Genomic DNA, 14502 nt, shown 5'->3' on the forward strand with positions numbered 1-14502 from the left:
TGGCTACTATCCGAGATAGCAGTTCATTTAAATGAGAAGTCATTTTTACTAGTAGCTCATGCATTTACTTCTTAAATTCCTTCTTAACATTGGGTGTTTGGGACCAGGTGACTCGTTGCTTTCGGTTTATTTGTTCCAGAAACTCCTTTTTTGATATCTCAATCTCTGAATGTGCCTTATCACTGCTACCAGAAAAGAGTTACATCACCTCACCACTCTGTTATGATGACTGATGCAAAGAAATCAGTTAGCTTCTCTAGAATGTGTCTTTCTTAGTTGATCTTCTTTCTCCAGGAGACCTATCAAATTCTCATGCAAACTTCCAGCATCATACATAAATCATTTCTTATTTGTTTCTATACCTTTAGCTATTTGCTATTAAAATTCCATCTTTACTCTCCCAAGTTCCTTCTTGCTTTTTGCCTGCTGTAGCTTATACTCCTTTTAATTGACTTCTTCAGAAAATGGAAAGCCTAATGGATATCTGGCTTTAACTTCCTGAACCTTTCTATTTAGTCATACTGATTTACTTATTGCTTCCTGATTCCCTTTCTTGTTTAGAGGTTTACATGCATCTGACACTATTACTGTTTCCTTAGAGTAGTATCTATGCCAAACCTAAGGATTTCAACTTCTTTACATTTGATTTTAGGGCCTTTTGCCTAGCTTCCTCCTTTTTAAGTCCCCTTTATGAAGTTAAACATAACCAAACTATATTTCATCCCTCAATGAAAGCTGATCAGTTTCTGCAGAAATTAAGCTTCTATTTAAAAAAATGAAATTAAGTTTCTAACCATTATGGTTGTGAAGACAACCTTCCAAATGTGAAATGCAGCGCTGACTTCCTCAGTCTGCAGAAAGATTGCTCCAGTGCCTCTGCTGCTTTTCTTAGATCAGCCAAATAGCAGCAAAGTGATATCAAGACACTGGTCAGTTTCGTAACAGTGATATCAAGACACTGGTCAGTTTTGTAACAGTGATTCCTTACCCTTGGAAATCTGCATGCAGAATCAAGAGCAAGCACTGGAGTTACTTGCAGGATGACCACATGCTTAAAAAGGGTTAGAGTAGTAGAGCTCTTCACCTCTTGCACAATCCCCATCATCTTTTCTATCTACCTTCAGCTAGCAGGTAAAGTTCTTCAGCTGATATATGTCTACTAAACTTTTCAAGCCCAACTGTAACATCTCCTTGGGGTAGCACACACATTTTGGAGCTTCCAAAAGAAAAAGGGGACAAAATTAATTTGTATATTCTATTTCAGGGCTAGGCAACCTATGGCACGCGTGCCAAAGGCGGCACGCGAGCTGATTTTCAGCGGCACTCACACTGCCCGGGTCCTGGCCACCGGTCACAGGGGGCTCTGCATTTTATGTTAATTTTAAATGAAGCTTCTTAAACATTTTTAAAACCTTATTTACTTTACATACAACAATAGTTTAGTTATATATTATAGACTTATAGAAAGAGACCTTCTAAAAACATTAAAATGTATTACTGGCATGCGAAACCTTAAATTAGAGTGAATAAATGAAGACTCGGCACACCACTTCTGAAAGGTTGCCGACCCCTGTTCTATTTTATTTAGGTCTCATACCTGAATTGTGCTATTTAAAATCCAAGAAAGTCTTACTACAGCCATTTTTAAAATTCATTATATAATTACACACAATCTTTTTACATTTATGTGTAAAAATATTCACAGCAATTCAGTACAAAATGACATTAAATCACAGGTATACGTTGTTCTGTGAATAATGAAAAAATTCCATTCAGTAATTTAATTTACAAGAGTACTTGGGCTTTCCCCTTACCCCATTATCATTATCGCAGAGTAAGAGGCCAGACATCTGTGAGTGCAGCCTAAGAATGAGTCTGCCATATTCACACTGACAAGAAAGAAAACTGTGTATTACTGTATTAGCTGTGAAATAACTGACACTAGTCTTCCACCTGCAAAAATCAAGAATGTCTACACTATTTAAAATGCATCTCTCAGCATTCATCTTTGGCAGAAAACTTATTTCCTTTTACTATGTATTTCACTGTTTCAAAGCAGTCACATATGCAGATACATTCAAAATACAATATTTAAGAAATGTTTTACTGTGTCATGTGGTACATTAAATTCCAGAGAAGATTGGGCATACTGATTTGCAGTACTCAATCTACTTCATGGCGCTTAATTCAGGATACTACATCAGTATCTGCCATTAAGGGAGCTATTTGCCCTCCAACTAAGCAGGAAGCAAGGTGCTGCAGTAACAGCTGCTAATTTAGAGAAAAGGGAAAACTGGGAGATGAACTAATTACATATTATACACTGCAAATCTAATTGCAAGTTCCCAGTACTTAAAATATACCCATAAAAAAAATGATGAATTACTTTACCATGCAACAGAGATTCTAACTCAATTCTATTTACTTTATCAGCAACAAAGTATTTTTCAATATTTTGCAAAAAATATCAAAATAAGTAGACTGAATTTAACAAATTCCAGAAAAAGCATTATTTGTATATGATTTAGGTACTATTGAACAACTGAGTTTAGAAACTTCAATAAGTTTTTTATTTGTTTCCAAATGAACAAGAAGATAATCTTAAGCTATCATGGAAAATTCTAAAACTTGACCATCTGAAATGTGCTAAAAGAAAGTTCTATTAATGTCCTGTTACAAGCTACACCTACACCAGGGGTAGGCAACCTATGGCACGGGTGCCGAAGTCGGCACACGAGCTGATTTTCAGTGGCACTCACACTGACCGGGTCCTGGACACCAGTCCGGGGGGCTCTGCGTTTTAATTTAATTTTAAATGAAGCTTCTTAAACATTTTAAAAGCCTTATTTACTTTACATACAACAATAGTTTAGTTATATATTATAGACTTAGAGAAAGAGACCTTCTAAAAACGTTAAAATGTATTACTGGCACGTGAAACCTTAAATCAGAGTGAATAAATGAAGACTCGGCACAGCACTCCTGAAAGGTTGCCTACCCCTGACCTACACACACAAATAATTTTGTCTACCATTGAAGTGCAGCAAGCTCTAAGGAGGAACCAGCAACTATTTTATGACACTGCCTCCTGATCAGTATGAACAGCATAGTAGAGCACTACAATCACCTATTGCACAAAACCATCCACGCTCTTATTCTTTCGGAGCCTCCTCTCTCCGCATCAGCCTCACAAGCCACCATTATTAACCAGCAACTTGACACAGAAATAAGAGGGGAGGGCACTGGAATGTTGTAGACAGATGTACAAACATGGAATATGAATCACTGAAACAGAACATTCTTATGCCAGAGCCACAAGGAACAAGATGTCTTTACAGCATCCACAAAATCTTGACAAGAGAAACTATTCCATGTGATTAGTCTGATTAACTCCAATTGTCTTCACCAGGTCCAAGTTGAAAGTATCTCACAGCAAGGGGCTTTGAATATATCTCAGAAACAAGAACAATTTGTTTAAGGACAGTCTCTCCACAGCTGGGAAGCGATGTCAAAGGAAAGGGAAACAAAAACAAACCACTTTCCATCCCGTACTATCATCCAATTTTGAAATTGTGGAGGCACTAAAGTCCACCCAGACATTTGAGTTAGAGATATAGCCTGCTAGGCCAGAGAAAGCCAGTGAAAAATGTTTGAACTTATTATTGGGAGGGATAATTATGGCCTCCCTATTCTTTCATATTAGTGTTCTTGCCAATTATCACCAAAGATCTGACCTATTCTTTCTGGAAGTGGTCACTGAGAAAGTGATGGCAGACCAAATCCAACAGATCTTAATCTTCCAAGCTTTTGGATCCTAGACAGGCTTTAGATCTAGCCACAGCACAGAAACAGCATCAGTTTTAGTGACAAACAACAGGCTTCTTTACACATACTACTAGATCTTTCAGCTGCTTTTTATTGATGGGATTTTCAAAAGGGCCTAAGTGATGCAGAAACACAAGTCATGCTGACTTACAATGAGACTTACCTACCTATGTCACTTAGACACTTTTAAAAAATTATACCCGATATTTAGACTTGGAAGGATTAGATTTTTATTGGTAAATGTTGATTTCACCATACAAAAACAAACTGATGAAAAAAATATTTCCATCGATGATAGAAATTTACAGATTGGCGAAGTAAGAAAAATGCTGCTTGAGAACTTAAGAGTTTGAATTAAGGATACTTAGTTTGTATATTTTGACATGTGACACTAACAATGTGTGTTTTAATGGTTATAAAGCTTTAATTTTTTGAATCTCAGTGTCTACCATAACTTCCTACAACTGTAAAAATTTGAATTGATATAAACAAACATTGATATCAACCACTGAAATTACAAAAAACAACAAAAAACAACCCCACAAATTCTGCCAAGCCTACCTTTATTGTTGAACATGAGATTCACTGATGACCATGAGACTGTTGGGGGAGGGGGCGCACGAGGGAGGAGACAAAGGACAGAACAGCTTTAAAAGTTGTTCCATTCATTCCTTACAAAAAATCCCAGCGAATGGTGAGCGGAAAACTGGCCTTCCTGCCTGAAGACTGTAAGTTATGATGTACCTCAAGAATCAGTCTTGATACCTCCTTTCTTCAATGCTTGTATATAACTAAGGATTGAGAGATGTAAGAGGATCAATATGCTGATGGCTCAGCTCTGTATCTTCTTTTCACCTCAACCACACTAAGTGGTTCCCTTGCTCTTTGGATGTCAGAGATAGAAACCTGGATGAAAGACAGTTGGCTTATGCTCACCTTGGATAATAGAAGTGAAGCTGAGCAGAAGAGGAAGCATTTTGAGAACCTGAGGTCCATGTCTATTCTCTTAAATACGGCCCTACCTACTACTGAGAGTAGTTGTATCTTAGAGAGAGATTCCTGGCTGCTACTAGACTGTAAACGATATGCAGTGACTAAAACGCACCAAAATATCAGCCCAAACCCCCAAAGCATACTCGATTGTCAGATGTTGTATTCACACATTCTTTCACACCCATTATCTTTAGGCCAGAATACTGCAATGAACCCAGAGATAATCTTGACTATCACTCAGATGCTTCAGCTAACAGAGCACATTACCATCTACAATAACATCTACAAACCTTAACCTTTCCTATATCTAGCCACAATAACTTTGACTTCCCCACTTTAATTGTAAGCTTCACCTCTATCAAACAAAATCTAGAGGCAGGTAATTCTCAATAGAAAGCCCTTGACCCTGGGATTCAGTCCAGTAAAAAATATACCTGAGCCTGAACTTTACCTCATTTAGAAGAAGGTGATAGATACACACATCTAATTATTCCACTAGGTGTAGTTTCTGGACTCTCCTCCCATTTGACCTACTAGCTAGGTTTTCCCCGCAAACACCAAGCTTACTGTAGATTATATGGGAATGCAAGTAGCATGCCTTACATAGTCTTTTGGGATTTTTTTTTAAATCTAAAACCCAAGCTGTGCCCAGAACTATAATGGTATTTCAGAAATAGCAAATACTAATACCCAAACTACACAACTGCTAGGTTTTAACAAAGCTGTCTACAACATACATGTCGGGTTCTGTCTTTGCAATACAACCTGCACCAACAAACATCTTCCAGTTTTAGTTATACCACCACCACCAATATCCATTAAGTACATATGTTAAAGTTGCCGTATGACTTGATAAGCAAAAAGACAAAATGCTTGCAAACTGGACCATGGAATGTAAAAAAAGGTCAAGTATATACTGAGAAAGTTACCTATCAATATTGTAAAGTTATTAACAAAAAAAACTTGCACTGAAATTGGTTTTTAAAATAACCAGAAAATAAATATCCCAGAAGAACTGCAGAAACCAAAAAGCATTTCATTCAACAGCTTTGGCTTCCTGTGATCTTGGAGAAACAAAAATGACAGCATGTCTTTGCTTAAGAAAAGGCAGGAATTGGGAACAAGGGTGTGTGGGCCACATCTTGCAAAGTGCTCTTTGTTGGCTGACCCCTCAGGCAGCTCACTGATATAAAAAGAACTACACAAGGCCCACTTGGCCAAAGGTAATTAGTGCATTGCCAGCTATAAGAGGAAGACAGAGGTAATAATGGTACAGGACAACAAATAGAAGGGCCACAATGGAAGGGTAAAAATGGAATTCACAGTAAAAATCTCAATTTCTCATTCAAAATAAGCTACAGAAGAAAAGGGTGTGTGAAATATAACCAACAAGTTCTGTATCCGTTATATGTTACCTAGGTTTTGTTTGACTATCAGTTACTCTCTTTGGGGTGGGGGTAGGAGGGTGGAATCTGGTCTATTTAGATGGCAATCTCTTCGGAAGAGGGTATACTTCTCAGTGCTGTATAAATACAGAGTGAAAGCAATGAAACACCAATACTGATTGGGGCCTCTAGTCACTCCCATAAAACAAATAATAAACTTCCATTCTTGACAAATAAAACTATAAAATACTACTACTCACTGGTGGCTTTCATATAAATCTTAAGTTGAAATTGCCTGGGACTGTAACGGCCATCTACTACATTTCAGGTATAGTTCAAGTTTGAGTTGATGTGAGTTAAAAAATGTTTTATTCTTTAACAAAAACCTTGTTTCTCCATTTTCTTTAACTGCGTAGCTTAGAAGGAACAATGCTGCTATAAATAGCACTATAACCATTTACTAGCACAATCTTTTTAGATGTTAGTTATTTTAAATACCCTCCATTGAAATATGTTTGTTATAAAGACACCTTTCAATGCCAATATTCAATAACAAATATTTTCTAATTAAAGACAGCAACATCCAACTTTAATGCCAACCTGCAAGATGTAGTGAGAAAGAATTTTATGAAAATAATCAATGAATTCTAGTTCCAACAAAGCAGTTGAAGAATCCGAGACCGCGCACCAGTATACAAGTGTCATTATGTGCTAAATTGATACGATGCTATTTTCCAATTGACATTAAGATTATACTCCTACTCAAATAAGTAGGAGGTATAAATTCTTTCTATACAAGCTTCACTTCCTCACCTTGTAAAAAGGCACAATGGTCTATAGCAGCAGAGTAGCCTGTGGCCCTCATGGGCCAGTGTATTAAGAAAAAGTATATCTGATTATGAAACAATAACATATTCCCTGAGCTGCACTCCTGACTTTTAAACTCAAGAGTTTGAACTGTTCTCTTACTGTGGACAGGTGGAAGGGGGTGCTACTTTCCACCACCTCTCCTGCGGCATTAGGGAGCAGCGCTGATGTGGATAAAGATGGCTACTGTCCCTTCCCTGCTACACCTACCTTAGCAGCTCCCCACTGTCCATCTGCTGCAACACAGGGGAGAGAGGAAAGTAGTTCTGGTGGCAACTTTGCCTGCTTCCCTGACAGGCTGTGGGAACTCCAGGGACAACAGAATTTGTCCTCATATTTCTAGAATGGCACATACTTGTAAATGTTATACTCTACTGCTCTTGAAATGGTCTGTAAGAACAGAGTATCCACTTCAATTTTCTTGTTTTATTTGTTTTTTTGCTGTTTCATACCTAAAAGGTCCAAAAATCAAAGATAATATTGCAAACGAATACGGTGTGCAAATTACCAAAGTGCAACAATTAACTAAAATTCTATATAATAAAAATTCCCAGGACTGTAACTCTCAAACAACCTTGAGTAAAGTAGCCATACATACTCATGATTGTTACCATTAATTAGTTCAATTAACATACATGGAAGTGTTTTATGTCCATTTTTTCCTCTTGTTGCCATACATGCCCTTCATCTTAAACAAAAAACAACTCCAGTTAATAGTCCTTTTAAATTTCAATAAAGGGACACTGCCAACGTAAGTCACATTTCTGTCTGACTCTTTACCTACGTTTACTGTAAATGAAAGTTTTACTGAAAATCTTTCCTAGTTTATATAAATGATTGTCAAATGTACAATGTTTCACTGTTACCCACATAGGCCCTGATCCTGCAAGCACCTAGACACTCTGGTGAAGACAGATCATTGTAATGTATCTTTTTTTAAATTTTTGAATATAAACTACACATTATCCACTTTGTCAATGGGAACTGACAAGATAATCATTTAACTGAATGTTTAAAATTCTTCTTTTTTTTATTTTTGAAAAGGACTGTTTAGTGGCGATGCATGTAGGGTCGGGTGTTTTGTTTTTTGGAAGCCCTCTACATCCCATCAAAATTTACCCAGCATCTGTGTGCATGAAGTATTGCCACAACCACAAATATTTTATGTTAGTTAAAATATAAATGTTTGTAATTGAGAATAAAAGATAAATATTTAAAAGAATGATCAAATCCCATATCTGTTGGTTCCAATAGCTTGGAAACAGCATGTTGTGATTGCAACTGTTATGTACACCTCTACCCTGATATAACGCGACCCGATATAACACGAATTCGGATACAACACTGTAAAGCAGTGCTCCAGGGGGGCAGGGCTGCGCACGCCGGCGGATCAAAGCAAGTTCAATATAGCGCGGTTTCACCTATAACATGGTAAGATTTTTAGGCTCCCGAGGACAGCGTTATATCGGAGTAGAGGTGTATATCTTTGAGTCGCTGATACCATATAGTCTAAGTACCGTATAAACTGTTGGAACAACTGTTAAGTTGAATGTTTAAAACATAACTATTCTAGTTGAGAAGTAATTATTATCAATAATCTCAGTTTAGAACAAATGTTTCCTATTAATCCCACTAGAATTGACCCACTAGGAAATTTTATGTGAAGAATTGTCATACATTTCATTTAAAACATCCATCCTTTTTCTTGAAGAAGTTGATTCATAAAGGGATTTAAGATTAGAGAGATTATGGAGAGACCACTTTCTAAGATTTATATTAGAAGTATTTTCTCTAAAAAGATGAAAATGGATTGATACTAGTATATTTTTCCTTTTATGACGGTGTGAAGCTTTAAGTCAACTTAGGCTCTGTCTACACTAGCACTTTTGTGCTTTTGTCTCCCACCTGACGTAGCCACTGCCATTCACTAGGGGTGGTTTAATTATGCTGGCAGCAGAGCTCTCTCCCACCGGCACAGAGTGGCTACACAGAAGACCTTACAACGGCGCAGCTGTGCCGTTGTAAGATCCGCAGTGTAGACATAGCCTTAGACATAAGACAGTGTCTGTAGACAGATGATGTCCATCCTGTTGAGCCAGAGGGTCAAACTAATCTCAAAACAGTCAAGGGGCCACAATCAATTGTTTAGGGTACTTCTGCCCTGTGTGCTACGTAGGTGGCACAAAGGGAACAGAAAACTCCTGCAAGTTTTCCTGCTGAGTATTCCCTCAGCATGGGGTAATACGCAGAGGAAGGAGAGCAAATCCCATGGGGCCACAGTGGGGGAGCAGTGGGAGCGTTTCTAGATATCGCCAAGTAGTTTATAGTCAGCCCCTTAGGGACCACAGCCAGCAGGCATGAGTGAGGCAGCCCCTAGTCTCCTTTAACCTGTGCCAGGATCAGGCTGTAACTGGTGACTAGTTTTCAGCTTTCTTCCCCTCTTGACTTCCCTGGTTGACTGTTGGGGAAGAGAACCATCCTTTGGTAAACATTTCCCCTATGCTCAGGCTGAGCCAGTCAAGCTCCGGTCCTGTTCTCCGATAGCACGATCTGAACATGAATCAAACAGGTAAAAGGACAGAATCTAGCCCTTGGAGACAATAGAGACAGAATGTGTCATGTTGGCAAAAATATAACCTTTGAAAATTACAGAGTTTAAATTTATGGGCATAAGGTTAAGACACAGGTTCCTCTAAAATTACCTCTCAAATCAATATATAATTTATCCTCCTTTACTCTCTAAAATATAGGTGTGCTTTTTCAATAATATTTTATTTGACATATAGCTCTAATAACTCTGTTTTTACTCAAAATCCTGACCTGGCTATGGATGATTGAGTTAAAGGAAAGCATTTAACTATTATCTCTAGAGTTTTTCAGACTACAGAAAGTTTGAATGTGAGAACATTTATACAAGCAGCTAACTTGACTAGTATTTTCCTATCTTTCCTTAACTATTGTTTCAGATTTGTATTGATTAAGGCTTTGCTTCTGAACATACTCAACTCTCTGCTTGACCCAGCTGTGAAGTCATGTTTACAATATCACTATCTTGTCATGGAAGGTTAAAGTGACTGCTGCTTCAATTTAACTTTGCTACAAGATCAAAAAAAAAAAGACTAACGTGGGCCATGAGAGAATGCTGGTTTAATTGAACTCACAGCTTGGATAATTTACAAATATAATGAGAGGTTATGAAAAACACACCAGGTAGCTTTCACAACACTCCAGTCCTTTACATTTCCGCATTATGAAGCCATGACACTATATACTGATAAATATGGTCTCTCAAATGTTATATATTAACTTAGTCTAGAGTCGCAAGACTTTAGTACCATAGCTTTATAATTTTTCAATGAGCTAAAATTAGTAAATCTACTTCTGAAGCTTGCAAAAAAAATCTGACATCTTCACCTCACGCCAATGAAAATGCCTCCACACTGTAAGAACTGCCTTGCTTTGCTTGGAAAGCTGCATATGCAAAGCATGAAACATCAAGTGTCAATCTGCATAATGAATGTACTTCTAGTTGCTTGTAAGTAATCTTATGTAATCATAGCAGTTTGTGTCCTACATGCTAACAAACATTAGTTGCTATGACATCTCACTAGGACACATACAATCCAACACTTTCCTTATCAAATATGCAATACAAATTTATAAATGTTTGTTTCACGTCCTTTCACACTTGAGACGGTATTGAACAACAGCAATTAAGAAATTAATACCTGATATAGTGAATGCTTTAACTTCATAGAGGGAATACAGCAGCTCAACAAACCATAATGCATTTGGATCAGTAGGGTTTAACATTTTTATTTTAGTCCAAAAACACATGTCATTAATACAGACATTGTTTGAGGTGAAATGGAAAACTTAAGGTTTTATCTCAAGCCACTAACCAGAGATCAAGTTGAGGGGGGGGAAATAGTGATACGCTCCCTAGTCCTGCCCACAAACCACCCCCCCATTCACCTGTAAAGCCAAAAAAGGATGTTACCAGTAGACTGTGTACCCTTCGTAATATTTCTTGCAGCCTTTGATCAGTAGTGAAATAGAAACATTTGAAGCTAAATTAACTGTCACCATTCCCACTTAGATAAATAGAGCAGTATAAGCCTCAAATATTACTTCTAAGAGGTGATCTTCAACCTCAGACAGATGTCAATGTGTTGGTTTACATTTAGAGTCTATCTACAACAAGGGTATTTGTACTAGTGCAGCTATACTGGCGCAAACCCCTCAGACTAGATATGCTGAACAGGTGTAAAACTAGGCTTGCACTAGTGAGGCTTATTCTGGTTTCTGAGATAAAATGCACTAACACAAGCCTCGTATTAAAATCTGTACAGTGCATCCACCTTGATGATTTACATCAGTGTATCTGCATTGGTACAAATAATTGGTACAAGTATAAACAGGACCTCAAATCACATTTTGAGAGTTATCACCACAGCTAAAAGGGCTAATGTCACAATCCAGTAAAAGCACTTAAGCATACGAAATCCTTGGTGAATTCAAGGCTTAAATGAAAGCTTACATTCTGAAGTACAAAGTGACTGCCTCTCATAGAGCCATCAAAAGTCAGCATAATTCAACCCCTGAATTAAAGGTTATAGATGTAAAAAAAAATTGAATATAACTAAAAGTGATAAACCAAATTTATTTCAAAACATACCTTGTCTTTTAAAAATGAAATGTCATAGAAAGACAAAGTGCATTCCGAAGGAAAATCAGCATATGGTTTGGAGGAAAGTTATCCTGTTTCATTTACAAACTTAAAATCAATTCAGGAGGTAAATTTCTTTAATCCATTTTACAGATGGAAAGACAGACACAAATAGGATAAATGATTTAAGCAAGGTCACAGAGCAAGGCAGAGATACTCTTGTATCCTAGCCCCTGGACCATGCTGCCACCCACATATATGCATCCGTTCAACCCAATCTCACTACACTAGTAGGAGATAAACACCTTAACTTGCTCAAATACATCTGTGCATTTCCCATCATTCTTACAGCCTGATTAAGACAGACAATGTCAAATAGTTGAGCGCACACATTCACTTGCATACATGTTTGTGTTTTAATGTGTTTCACTGGAAGTCTCCGTGACACAAAACAGTTTCAACTATAACAAAGAAAAATTTCACCAATATATGAGGTTTACTAGGCTAGACAAAGTGACTTGCCATTATTGGAGGGGTGGCAAATCACAACCAAAGAAGAGAGAATTGGGGGTAATAATTCCTACACACAGTCTCTTTTTTTGTTTACCCAGTGTGGTCCTGGGGCATACAAGGTGAGTCCTAGTGTTTATAATCAGTCACAGTCATGATTTTGGTTACCTTTTCCATTTTAGACACGTATCACACACCACCAAGAATGAAGGGGAAAAAAAGTGAAGCCAACCCAAGAGCCAATAAACGGAAAATAATAATTAAGCCTTGAATCAGGGCTGGAGAAGGAAGGGGCAGCGACTGGGGCTAGGAGGCAGAGAGGAGGGCAGCTGGGCAGGGGAAGCAATCGGGGGTCAGAGGCAGCAGCAGCAGGAGGCGGGGCAGGGGCAGCAATCGGCGCTCAGAGGCAGCAGCAAGCAGGGAAGGGGAGCAGGAGGCGGAGATGCTAAAGCCCCGGCCCCTGCGGGAGGGCCAAGAGGCTGGGGCCGCGGGCTGTTCCCTAGCCCCCGGGACTCAGAGGCTGCGGCCGGGCGGGCGGGCGGGCGGGATAAGGCGCTGCCCCGGCCCGGCTCGGCTCCCCGGCCGGTACTCACCAGACCATGCCGTAGGCCCCCTCCCCGATGTAGGAGAGGTTGATGTAGCGGGGCCCCACATCGAACACCTGGCCCCGCACCATCTCCGGACCCCCGGGGTTGGCCGAGCCGCCCGCAGCCCCGGCCCCCGATACCGCCGCCATGTTCTCCGTGCCGGGAACCGCTATGGAAAGGGGGATGTGGTCGCCTCCGGTGCCCGCGCGGCCGCTGCGCTCAGAGGGACCCGCTGCCGCCCGCTCCCAGGCCCGCTCGCCGCTGCTGTGAGGAGACAGAGGCGGAGGGGGGCGCGCGCGCATAAACGGGAGGGGGAGGAGCGAGGAAACCAGGCGCGAGAAGGACAGGAGGGGCGGGGCTAAGGGGACTGCGGTAACTTCAGAGCCGCAGCCGCAAAGAGGGGCGGGGCCGGACAGGTCACGTGGCCGGTGTGCGGGCTGCGCTTGGAAAGCGCTGCTGCAGAGCACCATTAGGAGTCAGGGGCCAGGACAGCCTGCCTAGGGGTTAGTGCCTGCGCTGCTCCGGGGCGCCACCTTCAGCGCGTCTTCTCAGTGCCCCTGGGCTGCGTCTCCAGAGGGGGGCGCCCCTGCACACTGGGGCCTTGAATTCTTCTGAGGCAAATTGGGGTCCATTGACAGTGGGTACAGCGTCTGGGCTGGTGCATCTCACGTGGGGCCTTCAGTTGGCCACTCCTTGACTTGCTTCTTGTATCAGGCAGGGATAGGGCATGGACCTCCCCACAATTTGAATAGTAATCCACTGTACTTGCATACTGCTTTTCCTTGAAGGTACATAAGTCTGCTCCGACCTTGTCCCATAGTGGGGTGGGGAGCTCATGCGGTAACAGAATTTCTTTCCGCAGGTGGTTATTGCATGACCGCCACATGTCCCACCCTTCTATCAAGGTGCAGAGCTGTGTATTAATTCTTGGCCAGTAAAGACTCTTGAGCCTGTCTCAGATAGTTGCCAGTGCCTAGGTGTGAGGCATGTATTTTTATGTGATAGCCTTACGTAAGAAGGCGGGAACAACGGCTCTCTGGCCTTGAAATATGATTTCAACCTGCAAAATCAGCTCATTTTTAATTTGAAAATATGGTTCTGCACCTAGTGATACTTGGCTTTTGTCTTCTGGCCACCCTGCTAGTATTGCTCTCTTGAGTGCTTGTAGTTAGGTGTCCTTTTCCTGAGCCTCATTGATTCATAGAATCAGTCAGAATCATAGAATATCAGGGTTGGAAGGGACCTCAGGAGGTCACCTAGTCAAAGCAGGACCAATCCCCCTATCCTTCGCTGTTGAAACACAGATAGTGCAGCATGTTCATGGATTCAGTGTCCTGATCCCCTTCCCCCAACCTCCTGATGCTGGATATATATGCCCTGCTCATAGTGTCAACTAATGCCAGTCGTCATTCCGGACAATATCTGATCTCTGCCTGGTAGTGTTGGAGGCACATCAGCATGTGCTGCCATCTCTTCGGAGCACTAAGAAGGGGCTTTGTGATGATTGTGTCTAGGGTTTTGAGGTCTGATTGCACGATTAGTGGATGACCATAGGAGTACTGATGGAATTGCTCCACTCAAATACCACAGCCAGCTGCTCTTTTTCTATTTGGAAATACCTCTGTTCAGTTTCTGACAGCACTCTGCTGGCATAAGGGACTGGCTG

The 14502-nt window shown here is 40.4% G+C and overlaps 1 protein-coding gene across 2 annotated transcripts in view; it reads right to left on the reverse strand.

The window, feature by feature from the left end:
• MAPK1 (mitogen-activated protein kinase 1) overlaps nt 1-13115 on the reverse strand; it is a 49643-nt gene extending 36528 nt beyond the window's left edge. Inside the window, exon 1 of one of the 2 annotated variants that reach the window (XM_044990040.1) lies at nt 12843-13114. In XM_044990040.1, coding sequence (XP_044845975.1) covers nt 12843-12985 — 143 coding nt within the window. In that variant the 5' untranslated portion in view covers nt 12986-13114. Of the gene's footprint in view, nt 1-12842 lie in introns of both variants that reach the window. The other variant, XR_006573897.1, reaches the window with a different exon arrangement.
• Between the last annotated feature and the right edge of the window lie 1387 nt (nt 13116-14502).

The sequence above is a fragment of the Mauremys mutica genome, chromosome 16 (genome assembly GCF_020497125.1).
Source record: "Mauremys mutica isolate MM-2020 ecotype Southern chromosome 16, ASM2049712v1, whole genome shotgun sequence".
Lineage (NCBI taxonomy): Eukaryota > Metazoa > Chordata > Testudines > Geoemydidae > Mauremys > Mauremys mutica.